The sequence below is a fragment of the Gigantopelta aegis genome, chromosome 6 (assembly GCF_016097555.1).
Source record: "Gigantopelta aegis isolate Gae_Host chromosome 6, Gae_host_genome, whole genome shotgun sequence".
In the NCBI taxonomy this organism is placed as follows: Eukaryota; Metazoa; Mollusca; class Gastropoda; order Neomphalida; family Peltospiridae; genus Gigantopelta; species Gigantopelta aegis.
In genome coordinates this window covers 98573641-98594526 of record NC_054704.1, presented here as the reverse complement: position 1 = coordinate 98594526, position 20886 = coordinate 98573641, and the positions used below count along the sequence as shown (strand labels likewise).

General features: G+C 38.1%; 1 protein-coding gene across 6 annotated transcripts in view; it reads left to right on the top strand.

Annotated features, from left to right (window-relative positions):
• The window catches only part of LOC121374043 (protein furry-like), an 80146-nt gene that overhangs the window by 26271 nt on the left and 32989 nt on the right, over window positions 1-20886 (top strand). For 5 of the 6 annotated variants that reach the window (XM_041500923.1, XM_041500927.1, XM_041500924.1 and 2 more), the window contains 9 exons: window positions 3294-3448; window positions 5380-5654; window positions 6737-6987; window positions 7509-7643; window positions 8432-8706; window positions 10778-10860; window positions 13171-13315; window positions 15930-16030; window positions 16512-16691. In XM_041500923.1, coding sequence (XP_041356857.1) covers window positions 3294-3448; window positions 5380-5654; window positions 6737-6987; window positions 7509-7643; window positions 8432-8706; window positions 10778-10860; window positions 13171-13315; window positions 15930-16030; window positions 16512-16691 — 1600 coding nt within the window. The remainder of the gene's footprint in view (window positions 1-3293; window positions 3449-5379; window positions 5655-6736; window positions 6988-7508; window positions 7644-8431; window positions 8707-10777; window positions 10861-13170; window positions 13316-15929; window positions 16031-16511; window positions 16692-20886) is intronic. The other variant, XM_041500926.1, reaches the window with a different exon arrangement.

The following is a 20886-nucleotide window of genomic DNA, read 5'->3' as shown; positions in this document are numbered from 1 at the left end:
GACCGTCGTTGAACTGGAGACTAAACCTGGACTCATCAGTGAACATCACTCAACCCCACTGAACACGTTCCCACCGCAGATGAAGTGTGCACCAGTGACGTCTGGCCGTTCTGTGACGTGGTAGGAGTGGTGGTCGAACAGCCTGGCGACGGCAGCGTAGATTATTGGCTCTCAGACGATTGCGTATGGTTTGATCAGACACTCGAGTTCCAGTCGCAGTCCGCAGATTGTCACGTAATCGGCGTGCAGTGGTTGTGCGTTGACGTAGAGCCATATTGGTGATGTAGCGGTCCTCTCTATTTGTAGTGCTTCGGGGTCTTCCCGAACGTGGACGATTTCGAACAGAATTCGTTGCTTGGTACCGTTGCCACAGTCGGCCAACGACACTCTGACTGACACCAAGTCTCGGAGCAACATTTCTTTGCGTATTGCCATCCTGAAGCCAAGCAATAGCCCTTCCTCGATCTTCGATAGTCAGTTGACGTCGTACCATTGTCGAATTTGGAGTGTGCACCGTACACGAACGCAAGCTCCAATTATACGGAAATTCAGCATTGGGAACATGGAATACACATGCAAAGCGTGCAAATGAAGCCCTTTGTGAAAAAGCAAGTTATGGGCACTTAGCAGACCTTTCGCTTTCGCCCTAATTTACGTGCAAATGTAAGCATGTTTTTGCCATTAGAACTAGTCGACAGTGTCAATGACAGTGGATTTTAATTCATTTATGGGTTGCTTAGACCCACTTTCGTCAAAATGGAACAATAACATGCGTGACATTATGGTCTAGCTAATATAATTGACATTCAGAAAATAATGTCGAAAATATCGTCTGACCCTTAAATTCTTTTGAGTAGTATACATTACTCAGGGCCCATATTTTAGAAGCGATCTTTGCCTACAAAATCGTAAAATTATTGTTAGCTAAATTGTCACTATGGCGTGAGCCGCTGTGGTGACATCACAGTCTACAATGGTTTTACGATTTTGTAGCGCTATGAGAGCTTTGAAAATATGGGCCCTGGAGAATAAATTGTGATATAGCTCATAGAGTTGTATATGATTGATATTACAGCCCATATGTAAATGTTTTCCCTTTTATTTGATCAGGCAATAAAGAAAACAATTCACAAAGTTTAGTGTACATGGATAAATGGATGTGGTCATCAAGTCTTCAGTCACATTTCATGATTATGGAATCTGCTTTAATTTACCGGTTGACAAAACCTATCGCTCTCATATTAAGATACCTTGCTCTTAGCTTTCGTATTCTTGCCCTCTGACTTCAGTTTCCTGCACTATTTTTAGTCTACACTACAGTCTACATTACCTGTAATTATGCAATTGTTTATATTTCCCCCCATATCTATTTATTAGTTATATTGAAACTTTAAAAGTCCTACCACTGAAGGACAAATAAGTCTAATTTAAGTTTGATTAATTTCAGATTTTATATTCATATTTAATTTGCATATATTATTGAACAAATTGAATCACTGTCAGCATACATTTTAAATGTTGTAAAAATTAAGTTTACATATATTGAGTTTATTTGTATTGTTAAAAGATAACTATTAGAAAATGGTTAACAGTAGCCTGGTTAATGAAAATCTAAAGTAGCATTTTGTACCCAATGACTGGTATATCAAAGGCTGTTCTATATCAGTGGGAAACCTTCTATAAAAGATACCTTTCTACTAATGAACAAAATGGGTGGGTTTCCTGTGCCGACTATTAGGCTTTCTGGCAGAAAATAATTTGAGGGTACATAATAAAAACTAAACATATATGTGCCCCTATTGGGTGATTATTGGTCTGAATTCTTTTGAAATTGGACAGTGCATCCATATAATTAAACAAATTTTAAACAACAATCTTTCTAAAAATTATTAAAATGTATTCATTAATTTCCAAGATTTTAGGGTACATAATTTTATCATTCGTACTCTCTGGCGGAAACCCTGTTAGAATTACCAGTTGTTTGAAATGCAGTAGGCGCTGATTAATTCATCAGTATGTCCTGAAGGAGCAGACATGTTGTGTATGAAGGTGTAAGATATAGTCCAATAGTAGATTACTAACCTGAAGTTTGACGAGTTGTACCATCACTACCTACTTAGTAAACCCACTGGGTTTCCCACTCTCCATCCAATGGTTCATGAATGGTATATCAGAGGCTGTGGTATGTGCTGTCCTGTCTGGGAGAGTGCACATAAAAGATCCCTTGCTGCAGTGCAGCTGGAGTAGCCTATGAGGAAGTAGCAGGTTTCTTCTCTAGCTGTTTTAGATCAAGTGTCTGACAATAAATAGCTGTAGTTTATACTTGTACTGAGTTGGTGTTAAATGAATATTCCTTGTGATTTGTGTTGTATGTGATGTTTGTGTAACTGTGTTGAACTTATTGATTGTTGTGCACCTGTTATATATTTCACTCCAATAATATTAGTGGATATAAAAATGCAGTGCAAGTTTTCATTCATGTGTATAAACTGAACTATGGTAAGTGGAAGTTAAGCCTGCAAGTAAAAGATGACAGTATGACTGGCATCTGTTCATATCTGAATGCTGAATTAATTGATTAAATATCAAAAATCTTTACACAACATGAAACACGTAAAAGGAGTCCAAATTCTCACTTTAATAATTTGGTTTATTTCAAACAAACTTTGCCATTGATAATTTTTTGTTGTGAGGGTTCCAATAAATAATAAAGGTTTAATAATATCCAAACTTCATTCATGATTTTATGTCCTCTTGGTGTACCAGAAATATTATATACAGAAGCAAACTATCTGAGTGTTATGTGTTAAGGCTGAAAGTACATGTAAATGCACACACTGGTTTAATATTTTGAACCTCAAAAATAAGTATTAACTTATTATACATTTTTATAGGATTATACCTTGATAGTATCAATTTAAGTTATTGTTTCTGTATACACATGTAAATTATAGGCAGACTTGAGTACTAAAGTTAATTGTTGCTGTGTTCAGATGTGCAGGATAGGCAGACTGTGTTGTAAAGTTATTGTTTCTGTATACACATGTGAATTATAAACAGACTGAGTACTAAAGTTAATTGTTGTTGTATTCAGATGTGCAGGATAGGCAGACTGTTGTAAAGTTATTGTTTCTGTATACACATGTGAATTATAAACAGACTGAGTACTACAGTTAATTGTTGCTGTGTTCAGATGTGCAGGATAGGCAGACTGTGTTGTAAAGTTATTGTTTCTGTATCCAAATGTGAATTATAAACAGACAGTGTATTAAAGTTAATTGTTGCTGTTACAGATATACGATCTCGCCAAGGAGACAGTTTTTTTGCTGCTAGATTTCAACACAGAGACACAAGGCCTGCTAGACTGGGTCATCGACAGGTGCTACACCGGCGCAAACGAGGTGGCCGACGGATGCTTCTGTGCCTTGGCTGCCGTGTTTCAAGCAAGGTAAATAATTAGAGAATATATTCACATAAAGCATGGTGGAGTAGTAGATAAGCCATTAACTTTGAGGCTTATAAGGCAAGGGTTCGCGTTCCAGTACCGGCTTGTAGCCAGAGTCAGTTTTCATGACTTGCTGCGTAAATCGGCACAATCTTAAAGTCCCATCCAGTGACAATAGCTTGGGTAACATCTGTCCCCTCTGGTACTTTGTGTATATCAGCACGTTTCATCAGTCCCCATTGAATCCTGTTTAGACAGAGTCCACTGTATTTATTAAAGACACAGCTATGTTAATACATAATATCTTAAATAGTTACTGCATTGTCTGTCACTGGCAATGTTAGTTCTCATGTTGTTTTCATCTCAGAACTGAAGTCCGCCCATTATGATTTCTTGAACTCCAGAGACTATAATTACTTGACCATCTGTCAAATGAAACTGGACTAGGGACCTGCTTGGGTGTGTTTATATAGTTTCCTTGTATCATTCTTTGCTGTGTAATTGTTAATGTTACCAGGTTGCAGTATTCTAGTTGGTATAACTGTATTGTGTATTTATTGATTTTGTTTAAGTGAGCAATAAAACTTTATTTATTAGCATAGCTTGACTTTCAATATATGTTCACAGTATGTAGATATTACTGGCAGTTTGTAGTCATGGAGCAGATGATCATTGAGAACTGTTACAGGGAGTCGAGCGAAGTGGCTAGTACATGCTTTGAAGCTCTAGTTGCAAGATATAAGTCGACGTTAGTGACTTTATTTGTAAATGGTAGTACATAACTTGTGGGCATGGGAAACTGAAGCCGAGTTGTTATTATTTGCAGGTTGTTTTGTGTAATGTTTAACCGGCTCCGACATTTACATTACACTTATTAATCATGGTTTGGTGTACCTTTTATCAGTTTTGATATTATTGAATATTAATCTTGGAGCTTGTTGAAATATACATGGATGGATCAATGACTTTTATGGAGGAATGTAACAAAAAGGGTTATAGACGTGCAGGATAGTATATCCCCAGGTCTGTGGTATACTTAATTATGCAGATGCACCGGTTGGAATTAGAAATACTCCTCTGCATCAATGCATAGTATTAGTCTTTATGATCTGTTATACATGTACCTCTGGTAAACACTTTACCACTGAACTTCAGTGTGCTCTTTATAAAGGTATTTATAAGATTCCCTGTCCTATACATATACAAAAGTACTTATAAAACCTTTATAGTCGTGTCTCAGATCTCACAGATTTTGAGTATAGATTTTTAACTGTAGGTAGTTTTCATGTTCCATAAGCTGGGACAGTACTTACAAAAATCCACATTTGAACTGCTGCATGCAGTTTGCATGACATTACCATTTGTGAAGCCCAATTCCAGACTTTAAAAATCTCTTATTACTAATAAAGTTATTTTGTAGTAATGGGGGAGGAGGAGTGGGGCAGGATGTAGTTAAGTGGTAGAGCCAAACTTGAGATGTCAGCATGATAATAAAATCACTTGTGCTTGATGGAATCTGGTTTTTCAATGTCCCAACTAGTGGCCCACAATTGGTATATCAAAGACCATGGTATGTGCAGTCCTGTCTATATAAAAATGCACATAAAAGATCCAATGCTGCTTTTTCGGTTTCATAGTAGCCCTGTGGTAGATTTGTTTTCTTTCTCTGTCAACTGACTCAAAGTTAGACAACAAACAGCCTTAGTTTAAAATGATACAGGTTTTCTAATGTAATGTGATACTGGTTTCTGAAATTTCAGAGAGTACCCTGATTTAAAAAAAAATCATGTCTCTGGAGTTTAGTAAAATTATACCATAGTAATGTGATTCTGGTGTCTGAAATTTCAGAGAGTACCCTGATGTTTTTAAACCTTGTTTCAAGAGTTTAGTAAAATTATAGCACAGTAATGTGATACTGGTTTCTGAAATTTCAGAGAGTATCCGTGTGACCATGTGGCGATGTTGAATCTGGCCGTCCTGAACGTGGGCAACCCGCGTGTGTCGACCCATGAGACCGCCCTGCAGCTGCTGCACCTGCTGGACACGCGCTTCTTCCAGGAGGAGCCAATCTTCACGGACAACATGGACCACCAGCAGAAGTTCCCGCTCAACGACATCCTGCTCTCCGTGTCATACTGCCACTCACAGATGTACCTCTCTGAGCAGCTGGCACGCATACACCCAGACCTCACTATGCCCATGTTCTCAGGTAATCTCACCATGCCCATGTTCTCAGGTAATCTCACCATGTCCATATTCTCAGGTAATCTCGCCCACCCCAACTTCACCATGCCCATGTTCTCAGGTAATCTCACCATGTCCATATTCTCAGGTAATCTCGCCCACCCCAACCTCACCATGCCCATGTTCTCAGGTAATCTCACCCACCTCGACCTCACCATGCCCATGTTCTCAGGTAATCTCACCATGCCCATGTTCTCAGGTAATCTCACCATGTCCATGTTCTCAGGTAATCTCACCCACCCCGACCTCACCATGCCCATGTTTTCAGGTAATCTCACCATGTCCATGTTCTCGGGTAATCTCACCATGCCCATGTTCTCAGGTAATCTCATCATGCCCATGTTCTCAGATATTCTCACCATGCCCATGTTCTCAGGTAATCTCACCATGCCCATTTTCTCAGGTAATCTCACCATGCCCATGTTCTCAGGTAATCTCACCAACCCCGACCTCGCCATGCCCATTTTCTCAGGTAATCTCACCATGCCCATGTCCTCAGGTAATCTCACCCACCCCGACCTCACCATGCCCATGTTCTCAGGTAATCTCACCATGCCCATGTTCTCAGGTAATCTCACCATGCCCATGTTCTCAGATAATCTCACCATGCCCATGTTCTCAGGTAATCTCACCATACCCATTTTCTCAGGTAATCTCCCCATGCCCATGTTCTCAGGTAATCACACCATGCCCATGTTTTCAAGTATTATCATCAACTCCAATCTCACCATGCCCATGTTCTCAGATAATCTCACCATGCCCATGTTCTCAGGTAAATCTCACCATGCCCATGTTCTCAGGTATTATCATCCACCCTAATCTCACCATACCCATGCTTTCGGGTAATCTCGCTGGACTGTGAAATTTATCTCATGATTATTGTGTATGACATTTGGGATTATATTATATATAATATAAATATTTTTAAAAAGTTGCTGAATCAGTTATTCCATGTTCATATTGACTGACATCATCCAGTAAATGGGGAATATTACATATAGATTTTTTTAACAGCTATTAACAAAGTTTTTGTTTTTCGCACTTCAGAAATAACGCACAGATTTCAAACTGCAAAGCCATCAGTGCGTCAGAATCTCCTGAAGTACTTGTTACCATGGTTACACAACATGGAGCTGGTGGATCCCACCCTGCCTCCAAGTAACCCGCTGTCCAACTTTCTGATCCGCCTACAAGAAAGCCACACTGACACGTTTCACCCCCCACTGAAGGGGGAGGGTTGGGGTTCCACACAGGCAACTGAGATGGTCCTCAACAATCTCTTTTACATCACTGTTAAGGTAAGTCATCTGTTGTTTATTTTAAGTAACTATTAATGAAATCAAGTTTATATTTACAGGCGTGAATTACGTTCAGATATACCAAAAACACATTGATTTTGTTATGTTGATAGTTTAATGTCATAAACATAAGATGACGTGTGTGTGTTTTAAAATAAAACCTGTCCTGTTAGCCATTGTGCATTTCTCTCTTTAACAATGGGAAAAGTTGGAAATGCACAATAGCTGAGATGTCAGGTTAAGTATTTATGAAAAGAGAACCCCCAAAAGTTTTCTTCTTTTTGAAAATGTTATTATTGTTATATATTTTATTATCATTATTTGTTTTACTATTATTAATTGTAGTTTTTTTTTTTTTTTTTTTTTTTTTTTTTTTATTTATTGTTATGAAAGGGTTAAACATATAAATGCAGGGTCTCAAACCACATTACTGAAAACACTAAAATAAATATGTTTAATACTAAATTATTAAACCTTCTTATTTTTATTTTTTTTATTTATTATTGTTATATTTTTTTTAGTTTGGAGATGATCACCCGATAGAAATTGAATCTCTTTGGGCAGCTCTTGTGATGTGTTGGCCTGGAAACTTGAAAGTTGTCATCCGCTATCTGGTGGTCATTACCAACATGGCAGCTACCGATCTGCTTCTTATAGTAAGTATTTATAGTATTTATATGCTTATTCATAAATAAATAATAATTATCAAACATTAATCTTGCTGGTCTTGTTATGTTTATGTTTCTCTTTATTTACTATGGGCAAGTAGAAATACTCTAGTGTGAGAACAAGCTTGCCAGTTAGCTGTGTTGACAAATTGTACTAAAAAGTTTATTAAATGACATCTACAAAGTATTATCAGTACTGAAGATGATTTCACATACCTAAATGATGTCAGAGGATTTATCCAAGTTTGTCAATGATGGCAATAAACTCAGTGGTATAATGGTTAAGCCACTGGACATAAGGTTGGTAAGTACTGGGTGCGCATCCTGGTACTTGCTTTTACCCAGAGTTAGTTTAATAACTCAGTGGGTAAGGCCACTACACTGACTTCGTTCTTACTAACCACTAATCCACTGTTATGGAACCTTCCAAACCTTAATTAGATATAAGCACAAAAATAAATACAAATGAAATGAAACGTTTTACTTGTTCATTCTTTGAATAAGTTTGACACCCAACAGCCGATTTTTCATGCTGGAGTGTTGTTAAATATTCATTAATTCTTTAAATAATATCTTTGAACTGATACAAATATTTTGCGCTGCCTGAGTAAAGCTGCAGTGATAAGTATACAATATTTATGTTTTTTCTGATTAAGCATTTTGTTTCCGAGTACATAAGCACACAAGCTAACAAACACACATTAAACATTTTCAGTTAGTTTATGCTTCACAGCAGCTGGTTCTAATTTGCATGTTAACTTATTACTCTACCCTAGGTTAAGCGGGTAGTGGGTTACCTTGGGAGAGCGAAGCCCGAGAAGCTGGTGGACGAAGTGATGGGTGAACTGCAGTCGGTGGAGACTCTGAACATGAACATTGAGAGGACGCGCACCCCGCCGTACTACCGGCTGTCCTCCCAGCGGAAGCTGAACGCGACCGCCAACACAACGGACGATGAGAAGCTGGTTTGTCAGACGGACCCCGGCCAGCTGGAGAAGGGAGTCCTCCACACCAAGCGTCACAGCGCCAATGAGGACTTGCCCAGTGAAGGGTGAGCCAGTTCACAATCCTAAAGGCTGATAGTAGTCACTTGACAGTTTAGTCGCCATTGGCAGTCATTTGACAGTTTAGTCACTGTTGGCAGTCATTTGACAGTTTAGTAACCGTTGGCAGTCATTTGACAGTTCAGTCACCATTGGCAGTATCAGTCACCATTGGCAGTTATTTGACAGTTTAATCACCATTGGCAGTTATTTGACATTTTAGTCACCATTGGCAGTTATTTGACAGTTTAATCACCGTTGGCAGTTATTTGACAGTTTCGTCACCATTGGCAGATAGTCTAGATGTCATAGAACATCTTTCTTAGTTGTTAGAGGTTAGGGGACACTGGAAAGTCTGATAATAAGTTCAAAGGTATTTGCCCAGTGAAGGGTGATCCAGTTCAGAATCCTAAAGACTGATCATAGTCACTTCACAGTTTAATCACCGTTGGCATCCTCACCATCCTACGAAAATGTTTTTTGTAAATAATTAATAATTTTTTTGTGTGCAATTTAAAAACCAATTGCTCAAAAATACATAGCTTGTAGTAAATTTTATAGTATAAAAAAATGTGTTCCCTGTGGGAAGGACTATAGATGTTATAGAACATCTTTCTCAGTTGTTAGATGTTAGAGGACAATGAGAGAGACAGACCGAGACAGACAGAGAGACAGACACAGAGAGAGAGTCAGAGAGAGACTCAGAGAGAGATCAGATAGATAGATAGATAGATAGATTGAGATTTGTTTTACATGCCCCTCAGTACACTAAAGTTTTAGGCATGTCCATCCCGGGTCCTGTCTCTGGATAGCCAGTGATCTCATCCTGGACAGAAGGAGTGAACAGTACAAATTTCATAACATTTAAGACTAATGATAATATTTTCAAAGCTGTTTGTCCAGTACAGGGTGAGCCTACTGCTTTTAGGATCTGAAAGGTTGATGATAGTTTACCAGTTGAGTTAGTTTACTTGGATGTTCTTGATTTGGTAGAATGTCTTCCTCAGGTTGAAGAAATTAAAAGACCATTGAAAGATACACTCTTACAGCTTTCCGGATCCTAAAGATTAAAAATAATCTTTTCACATTGTAATAGATGTAATGGAACAATTTAGCAAGTTTCATCTCAAAACTTTGGTCCAAATTTAAAAAGTCTGTTTTTCTTAAACACATGTGTTTAAGCATTGTAAATGTAGGTAGTTACATGTATACTGTGTAAGACAAACACAGGTGTTTAAGCATTGTAAATGTAGGTAGTTACATGTATACTGTGTAAGACAAACACAGGTGTTTAAGCATTGTAAATGTAGGTAGTTACATGTATACTGTGTAAGACAAACACAGGTGTTTAAGCATTGTAAATGTAGGTAGTTACACGTATACTGTGTAAGACAAACACAGGTGTTTAAGCATTGTAAATGTAGGTAGTTACATGTATACTGTGTAAGACAAACATAGGTGTTTAAGCATTGTAAATGTAGGTAGTTACATGTATACTGTGTAAGACAAACACAGGTGTTTAAGCATTGTAAATGTAGGTAGTTACACGTATACTGTGTAAGACAAAAACAGGTGTTTAAGCATTGTAAATGTAGGTAGTTACATGTATACTGTGTAAGACAAACACAGGTGTTTAAGCATTGTAAATGTAGGTAGTTACACGTATACTGTGTAAGACAAAAACGGGCTATGTAAATTCGGCTTTATATGTCAGAATTATCAAACTTTTGACAGCTAACAAATAGCTTGGGATTAATTAATTGATGTGATTCTTTATCAAAACAAAGTTTAAATTTTTGCACCTGTTAGTAAACAGTTACATTTTACATGTTAATTATTAAAGTACTAGTAGCCAGATTTGGGTTTTGTTTGTACTTTCTAGTGTTGTTAGTATAAATCTATATACTTTGATAGGCTTAGTGAATGTTTAATCATGACTAGTGAACTTTAAAAATCACTTATCCCATGGCTAGTGGATTTTTTTTTAAATTATGGAAGCTCTCTTAGGAAGTTAGAGGGGTTTTTTTCCAAGTTTTACTCACTCCGTATTTTAACCTTTTTATTGTTTTTATTTAACAGGGCAACAGGAACACGCACCAACTCGACAGCCTCTCTGAAGAGTGTGGCCAGCACAGGTTCTGCAGCCGAGACAATTCCGCTTGGTAGATGGTTTTGGGCTAACTTAGACACAGTCGACTTTGTCCAAACTGGCAGCTGTCTTAATTTTCAGTTTTGTGTCACTCTCAGCCCATATACATGAAACATTAACAATCTGGTATCTAGGCTCAAGATGTAGAATATTTTATGGGAACTACATCTGAGGTGTTTGCTCCTTTAAAGTCCAAACTGAAGACTTCAATACAGTCTTCAGACTTTCAATCACATGCTAATTGTACTGGCAACGTTTTATTAGATCCTTTTGGAGTCTAGACTTTAATGTTTTATAAGCACGGCACCATGGTAGGTCATGTTTTAGTATAGATTTGATAACAAAGGCCGGTGTTAATGCTGATCTGTCTGTGGGAAATTACACATAAATGATCCCATGCTGCCTATGGAAACATGTACATGTCAGAAGATTTTTGCCAAAATTTTCAAATGTTTGACATCCAGTGGTTAATGATTAATAATTCAATGTGTTGTCATTAAACAAAACAGGACTTCTAGTTTGAGAGTTGTTTGACTTGAATCTAGAGCCTAAGATCTTTTTAGCCTTGTGCTTAAAAATGTGTTAAAGTCTAGGCTCAGGTCTCTAACAATGTCTTGAGACTTTAATGTCATGGTAGTGCATGTCTTTTGATGGTTCTAATTTGTTTCTGAAGAATAACCAAATCTGGCAGTTTATTAATCCAGTTTAGACAAAGTCTGCTTGTAGTTGCTCTAAATTTATTGTACATTGTACATGTGGGTAACAGTGGAAATACTGTTAAACCTCTGCTATAAGTATTTAATTAATTACATGTATATTTATTTAGTATTGCTAGTTTTAACAGCCGTGTACCTATTTCTCAACTGATGCTTCCTCTGTATAACATTCTGCCTTGTACACGTTGAGGAATCAAGCTGTATTCTCTACTGTATTAACTATACTTAATATTAAATATATATGTATATATTCAAAATTAATGGTTTTTAAATATGTCATACCTGTTATAAACATTTCACATTTTTCTCTGTGCTATCGTATTTCTATAAGACTTTCTATATTTTGGTTAAATTAAAAGCTATGCATTTGAGATAGACAGGATGTAGCTCAATTTCTTTCATTTTCTTTATATTGAAGATGGCTGGAAGCTTTTTGTGATCATTGCAAGCATAATTTTCAACATTCTGATAATAAAATAAATTATTACACTCATGTTTGTAGGGTACAAAAAGTTTTGAAACTCGTTTGAGAATTTTATTAATTTACTCCCCTTTACTATCGGGTGAATAATTTACTATATATGGTTTAACATTTTTTTGTATACACTGACACTAATATAATAATGTCTGTATGTGTATATTCTTGTTGTATCAGTATTAAACAATTTATCAAATTGCTATGCCAATGGTAAGATTGTATCTAAAAAGGCATCTGCTTATTTGATAGAGGTTAAAGCTCAAAAGAGCCTTCATAAAATTAAAACTTAAATTACAAATTTTATTTCTGTGGAAGTTATTTAATCACATGTTTTAGCACATTGTTAAGTTTGATATAGTTTGATATATTGGTTTAACAGATCAGATATTTAATCATAAAAGTTAACAAAGACAGTTTTATTAAGAAATATGACTACTACATTTACGTCAACAATATGAAATACAATATTTTATTGTAAAGAGTTTATCAGTTTCGGTTGCAGTTTTTATTGCTTCTTAGTGCCCTTATAGGTTGTACTGGAGCTTGTCTAGAAATAGAGAAAGATACTTTATGGAATCACAGTGCATTACAAGTAAAACATTTAACATAATCATTGTTAGAACTCATTATTTCAGATAACATACCGAGGTTGGTTGATGCTTGAAGCTAGGAGTTGTTAGATCTATCAAATGTTTGTTATGTGTATATGGTTCTTTTTATCAGTGAAATGTTCATGTACTTATTTTCTGTCTGCATTTGTATTCAAAGTACAACTGTTAATTTCTTTATTTTTTTCGGGGGTATTGCTTCTTTAAGTTGATACTTGTATCTAGTGTCAGTTCACAGACAAGTGGTTTACGAGCATTTAGTATGCATTCTTGAAATTGTACAAATGTCATCAGGGAATCAAATTAAGATATTTTTCTTGAATTTTCTTTTATTTATTAACTACATGTATAATACTGTAATGCAAAGTAATTCAGTTTTGAAAAACAATTCATTTTCACAATACTGGTATGCTCTTTATCAGCTGCATTGTTGAAAAGGTTATGTGTTCTCTTTTCATAAAATATGAAATGTGATATGAAAATAGTAGCTGGTAGTAATGATGGATTTTGTTTCTTGATAGATGATGAAATTCCTCCAGTACAAGTGCATCGGAGAAATCAGTCTCCCGTGCCATATCCACTGCCGATGCCAGCTTATGGTGGATACTTTGCTCAGCTCAATGAACTTCTCCCAGAAGATCTGTTAGCTTCACCAGGATTTCACAGGTAAATTTTGTTAGAGTTTATTTTGCATGTCTTTTTTAATCAAAAATATTAGTAACTAGGACAAAGGGATAGTTGGTTTATTAAACCTTGGAAGACAGTATAAATGTTGGCCTATAGCCCGTACAATAGAATGTTTGTTTTCAAATTTAATCATTGTACAGAGTTCGACAAATCCGCTAGCCCGACGCCCGTGGCTAGTGGTTTTTAAGTTCGGGCTAGTGAGATCCGCAAAACCACTAGCCCATGGGGCTAGTGGTTTCCAACCCCACCCCACCCCACCCACCCCCCCCCCACCCACCCCCTCCTCCTTATCGCTCGATCGTGGGTTTTTTGTGTTTTTTTGTTTTTCTCTCGGCTGAAATATCGTTTAATAAATTTGATTGTGACGTTTGTCATCGAATAATATCAACAACGCAATCAGTATATAATGATAATCCACTTGAACTAGGTCTGCAAACTGCAGTAACATGCTATCTCTACATCGCCACAGTTACAGCATGCATTGTTTACTTTTCCCTTTCAAGTTTCGGGCACAGGAAATAAATTTAATGACATGCGTGTTTTGATTGGTTGGACACATCACGTGGTAGTTAATCTCGCACATATGAACTTGGAAATCTCGCACTTAAGAACTTGGAAATCACCAATTGCGACGACAGGTTAATCTCAATCAAGTAAACCCCGGTCATGCTTTGAATTTCAGTGTTTGTTTTATTTACCTGTTGTTTTCTAATTTTACACTTCGCTGACATGTGGTTATCGGCAATCAGGAAAACAATTTACTTTAATGGTAACGCACATGCAATGACTGCTTGACCTATTTGTGTATCGGTCTGGATAATGCGTCACAGCTGCCGATGCAAGATGATACCTTTTTTGTTCATCAATTAACAACGGATTAGATGTCGCCGTTATATTCTTTTGATATCGGTCTGACACGGGATAATGCCCTGTATTTGAGCAATTGGCATCACCGTTCCTGGCGACATAAATAGTAGGGCCCTAAATGTATAACCCACTACCGAATACACTGAACCATCTATTACCGTGTGTCACACTGTCGTACCCTCATTTAAATTTAATTATTTTGATAGTGGGTTTAGATATCAACCATGAGTTTGCTCAATTATTTTTCCCCAGGGGGAAGGCAAACGCGAATGACGATGGATCACACTTGACAAAAAACCAAACGTACAACACGACAAAAAACTGAAAGTTACAACATGATTTAAGTGTTTGTTTTATTTTACTGTTATACTCGTAAATGTGTAATGTTACAAAAAAATTGTATAAAAATCCTGTTATAATTGATCAGGAATTTGGGCTAGTGCTTTATCTTGGTGGGCTAGTGGTTTTCACAAACCCACTAGCCCTGTGGCTAGTGACTTTTCAAAATATTTGTCACACTCTGCATTGTATCTTTCAAATTTCACACAGGTCATCTTAACTGCCACATGAGCTTCATTTGTTTGTAATTTATGTAACTACAATAAACAATAATTTGTTTATAATTCCTTTTAGTTTATTGAATATTTACTGACACATGTGTCAAGCCAACTCTGTAGCATTGATCTGTCTTAGCCTGTGGCCTGTGTGTATCTCTGCCCTCTCTGCAGGCTGGTGATCATACAACTCCAGCTCTGGCCCACCCAAGCTGACCCGTATGAGGTCTTCCGTGCTTGAAACTTGGAGACAGTTTCATACATCTGATTTTATTCATCCAGGGGCTGAAAAGCCTTTCTGACATTGTGCATTTGAACTTGGAATGACCAGCATGATATCAACAAGATGCAGGACATTCTGAAAATCCTTTCTGTATAGTTCTTTTGTGAACATCAGCTGCCACAGTGTGTTGAAGGACTTGTTAAAAAAAGGGTCATGGACCAGTACTTACATCTTGCAATACTCCCAGGCACCTCACTTGTGTTGCAACCACTCCTGCTTGTGACATCTTTAAAGAACTGAATAATGAGAAATTAATTTTCCTTTGCACTAAAGTCTTGTTAAGTCCACTAAACTTTGTGGCCATCAGTCTTCACCAACCCCAACACTCGTTTCACCAGTAACACCCAGCAGGCTGGGAAAGTACCCTCTCATTTCGTTCACTATGATATCATCATCATCTTTTGTTTAATGCCTAGAAAACTTTGGATACTGGGTAATTATAAGCATGAGCCTTAGATGGTAATACATGGTTTTAATAAAAAGGTTTTACATGCTGTTTGGTCTTTGGCCCCTTCACCATTGTGGTTCATTCTTGACAGTTCCATGCCACAATTTTGGGGGGTCTCTTCAGTTGTCTAGTTCATAGCTGCTTTAATCATGCAATTCTGATTTTGCATAAAGGTATGTACAGGAGTGGCAATTCTCCTCGGATCAGCTGTTTTCCTCTCATGGAACATTGCGTTTCCTCACAATTTAATCGTCGTTTCCTTCAAAATGTGTCAGATGGCACAGATTTTAACCTAGGATTTCAAGAATTTCCGAGACCCCTCTAGATTTCCTCTTTTTTACAGTTCCCCAATTCCCACCCCTGTATGTAGCATGTCCAGTTGTGTTATGTAATGAGTTTTCTCTTAAAGTTATTTTCCTGTTTGTTTTGTGGGGTTTTCAGGAGTAACATTGCAGTGATGTTCTTGTCCGACTTGGTTTTGGATGGATTAGAGATAGACTGGTCTCCACACCTGCCACTGATGCTACATGTAATATTTCTTGGTAGGTTGCTTTCTGTTATAATTAGCAAAATACAGTGTTCTTGTAAATCTGATTTCTTTATTTGATTATTCGGATAATAGACTTGTATTGAATGTATTGTTAGCAATAATTAATTAATACTAATAGACCAATATTCCGTGCATGGTAATCGTGGATCATGCCTATGTGATGATGTGTGACACTGAAGTGGAATAGGTAATAAAATGTTCCATATTATTACCTGGTTGTGTCCCATCTGATTTTAACTGTTATTGATATGCTCATCTCCATGTAAACTAGAAGGTTTTTTTTTATTCTTATGTATTAATGATTTGATTGATTTTTGATTTTTTTTCAAAGTATGGAATGATGCAGGGGACTATGAGTATTTCAGTGTATTACCAGCTATTCCTTTTTATTAACAAATAAACTTTTTCAGTGTAGTAAATATGCCGGAAAAAAATCTAACATTCTGTTTTTTTAAATTCTTTTTGTGTGTTAGGTGTTGATCATAGTCGACCAATTGTCTACGAGCACTGCAAGAAACTTCTACAGAATCTCCTGTTACTAGCAGCTTCTCAGGACAATAATGATATTGCCCGTTTGCTGTTAGATTACCGTAGCAACCTTGCCAGCTCTGTAAAAATTCTTAATGAAGACAGAGAAGCTTCCATAACAGAAGGTAAGTAAAAACAATATACGGTGAAACCTCTCAAGACCGGACGTTTTACAGAATCCCTTTTTAAAAACCAGTACAGAACTTAACCTCTCTAAACCAGATCTCTCTCAATACCAGACATTTTTCTTTGTCCCTAGGGTCTCTGGTTCAGAGGGGTTTCACTGTAGTTTGAAGTTTAAACAGAAAAAAACATTCATTACAGATGACAAATTTCTACTTTGTGTTTTGGTAATACATTGATGACTAATGGTCAGTTAGTATTAGTTGTTCTGCTGATATCTGCAAAAATGCAGAACACTATCTGCCTTATCATTAAAATATGATTTCTTTTCACATTACCTGTCCTCAAACAAGGGCACACTCCTCTCCCCCCCCCCCCCCCCCCCCCCCCCCCCCCCACACACGCAAGTGGTCTGGTCCGAACATCCCAACAGCCAATGGGATGGCCTAAATTCTTCTACTGCATACTGATCTCTAGTTCCGGTCACATGACCGTAACTTCCTTCTTTTTCTCTTCGCTAAAGGGTCTGGACGTCCTTTTGCTTGGCTCTGTTTTGGAGTCAAAATTTTATAAGACCTTTGGTTTTGTATTCGTGTTTGGGTGAAATGTTTTTCACCTTCATTTTCGTTAGCTTTCGTATGTCTTTCGCGTATTTCGCTTGACTTTCCAAGCGTTTAATTGCATGAAATGTTGTTTATATCGCCGGTTGTTATTTACCGGCTTTGTGTTTGTGTTATGGTTGGTTTTTCTTTCTTTTCACAGATTGAAAAATTATTATTATAATGTCTGATAATGTTCAACGACTAGTTCAAGCGTGTTTACGCTGCAAGAAACTTACTGCCGGCGGCGACCCTCACGACTTATGTCCGGGTTGTCGTGTTCCGTGTGGCCTCACTTCAAGATGCGACCTTTGTTCGGGGTTGTCTGATGTCGAGTTCGTGGCTTACCTGAAGGTGGTGTCAGCGAGGACCAAGAAGGTGGAATCTTCGCCTTCGATTGCTGACTCCATGGCAGAAGTGTTACATTAAATTCTATCGACCATGATGAAAGAAACAATGGCGTCAATGGCGACTTTACCCAAACCGGCGGTTTTGGGGTCAGGTCTGGTTCCAGTCCCCTCTTCAGGGGGTGCAGCTTCTTCACCTCCACCGATACCTAAGACTTCGGATGACAGGCCTGCGGTCTCTATGCAGCCCTTTAAGAAGCCGGCTCATGCAGATAGACGTTCCACGGACTCAAAGGCTCATCGATCTTTGGCGGGGAAGTCATCTTCGGCGCATCGGAGCCGGGACCGTAGCCGTTCCCCACGACCTGCACGGCTCCCTACGGGTCCCATGGATCGTCAGCACCGACCTTCGATTGATGTGACTTCCAGGGCCTCCGAGGGTTCTCGACAGGACCGTCCATGGTCCGGTTCACCGGTGGCTTCCATTTCGGCAGATCAATTGGCCTACATGGCTGTTAACTGTCCATCATGAGACGGATTTCCGTCGTCAGAGAAATTGTGGAAATTATTTGTTCAACAATTTTTATTATTATTTTTTTTTTAATGAGAATCACTTAGGCCGTTTTCGGTTTCCGTAATGTCAACCCGATCACTTCGGCCATTTCCTTTGCTCCACTGACCCCCCTTTAGGTACCCATCGGATGGGTATAATCTACCATACATTTAGGGGCCGGTGAACGGCCCCATTCCTCAAACGTAAATTCCCAATCCAATATTAAACCTTTTCCCAGTTACGACACAACGGTTTCCCAATAAAGATTCCCAAAGTTGCTCTTATTGTGAACACTTGAACTCATAAAAATGTTTACAAATTTAGCTTTCGTTTTGGTTTTCCGATTGATTACGAACACGTGATGAACAAGTCTGACCTGGATATGCAAATTAGGTGTATCTTGTTTTGATACAGTCTGTTGTGTCAGTAGTTTTTAGTAATAATGCCTACATTGTCTGATATAATACAGTTTTGGTAGAAGAATACAACTTTTTGTTTTAATTCATCCATTTGTGTTAACACATATTTAGGATCTATCGCAACACATCCAATACGCTATTTACATAGTCCGAACGGACGTAGAAAGTAAAGTATTGACTTAATGTGCACCCTGCACTGTCATTTGCTGTGCTATTTTAAGCAGACGATCTTATTTTGTAAAAAGGTGTGTACATATGTTTCGTTTAGTTTTCAAATATTTTATTATTTTCTTTTATTATTTTAAAATCATTTTTGGTATGGTTTTTGTAATTAAAAAAACAACAACTTTACTATAGTAGTTGTAAATTAAGTGAAAAAACCCCTTTAATTTAAATGTGCTACTCACTCCCTTTGAAGTAATGGCCGTACCCGATGTCACATCATGTGACGAACAGCACGTGCGAGTTTGAACACTGTTACAATGTAATAGTTCTGCTGGGAAATTATTAGATTGCGTATTATAGATATTGAAACTTAATAAAGTTGATCCGGTAAAATATAACATTTACTGACCAGTGGTATGTTACTTCTTTATTATTTACGATTGAATAATGGGTCATTTGAGAACTACGCAACGTGCACTGAGGAGAGTGGGAATTATGGGATGTGTGACAAAACGTAATTGGGGGTTGGGGTTGGGGGTGGTTATTGTGCAACATAATGTTAATTCATAAAGTAAAATGCAACCAGTCATTGCCATTTTATGTTAACATATATGTATTACTAAAGACCCCAAAGTAAAATATGACACGGTCACAAAATGTTACAAGGGGAGGGGGGTATTAAAACTGCAAGATTTTGCGTTACGTATTGTTAAATGGACACAAAGATCAACAAAGGACTATTCCATATTAGCGTATTACAGTATCAGACATTGGCTTTTACCCCAATTTTTAACGACCCCCTCCCCCTCCCATAATGAATTTGCAATAGCACAAGGGCCACCCGATGTAAATGTATTTGAATATTTGATTTGCCGTTCATTAGCTGGCAGAAAGCCTAAATAAATAATATCAGGTAATAATGAAAACTTTAAAAAAATGCCCATAGCTTATGAAAGAACACCCCAACAAATGTCAGCCTAATAGGACTATTTCCATTAATATAGGTTCACTGCAGAAGATGTTCAATGTTTTTGTCCAATAAAAAAAAAAAAACAGGGTGTGGGATGGGAGAAATACATGTTTAAAGTGGACTACAATTGTCATATAAAACATTAACATTTTGAATGCCCTGTACCTTGAAATTTCAGTCACAACATTTTACTTTTGTTAACAGCCATGGGCCTGTGCTCGAGTGCTCCGAGACTTTGGGGATGCAGCACCTACAGCGGTTTCTATCATTGATGAGCCTGACTCTACTGACCATATGACTGTGAGGGATTGCTTGGCGGCCGTCTATGACATGTTGCCGTCCTTGCCACATCCACCAATGCCGTCCAAGAAGGGACCAACACCGATGATAGCGACTGATGTCCCTCCGGAAGATGTGCTTATCCGTTCCTTGGCAGCCGGTACACTCATCGCCGACGTGGCGACAAATTTGGAATCACTGTATGTATCCGGTATTTGACATGCCGTTTAAAGATGGGGCTCCGTCTTTGGATGAAGATGTTCACCGTCTTGGGAAGTCGTCAACTGTGGATTTGACGGACAAACAGGTCCAAGCCATGGATACTGCCCAGAGACGTTGCTTGTTTGTGTTGTCTTACTTGGACGTTTTCCTTGCTGTGATGGCTACGTGCTGTTTCAACAATCGGCGCAGATGCTGGCTTTCCTGACATCTTCGGTTACCTCTATGTCATCGATGTTGATGCAGTACCATTGCCAGGCTTATCTGAAAAAGTCAACCTTGGATTTCCAGCATAAGAAGGAGCTGTTAGCTCAACCGTGGTCCGCAACAAAGCTGTTTGCAGGCAAGATTTCTGACGTGGTGACGGCCAATGATAAAGACCAACAGTCGACAGCAACTGTCAAAGCTTTACAACTTATTTCGACGTTGGAATCCACGAAGCGAAAGTCTACGTTCACTGCACAACCACCATCTAAGCGCTGGAGAGGTTCCTTTCGAGGTCAACCTTCTCAACGGTTTCCGGACAAACGACCATCCGGTCCTCCCGCTCGGACCCAGGGGAAGCCTGGCCGACTTTGACGCCAGCCAACCAATCTTGGACTGCTCAGATTGTCTCGACCTACGCCCGCCCCTGATTTTGAACCAG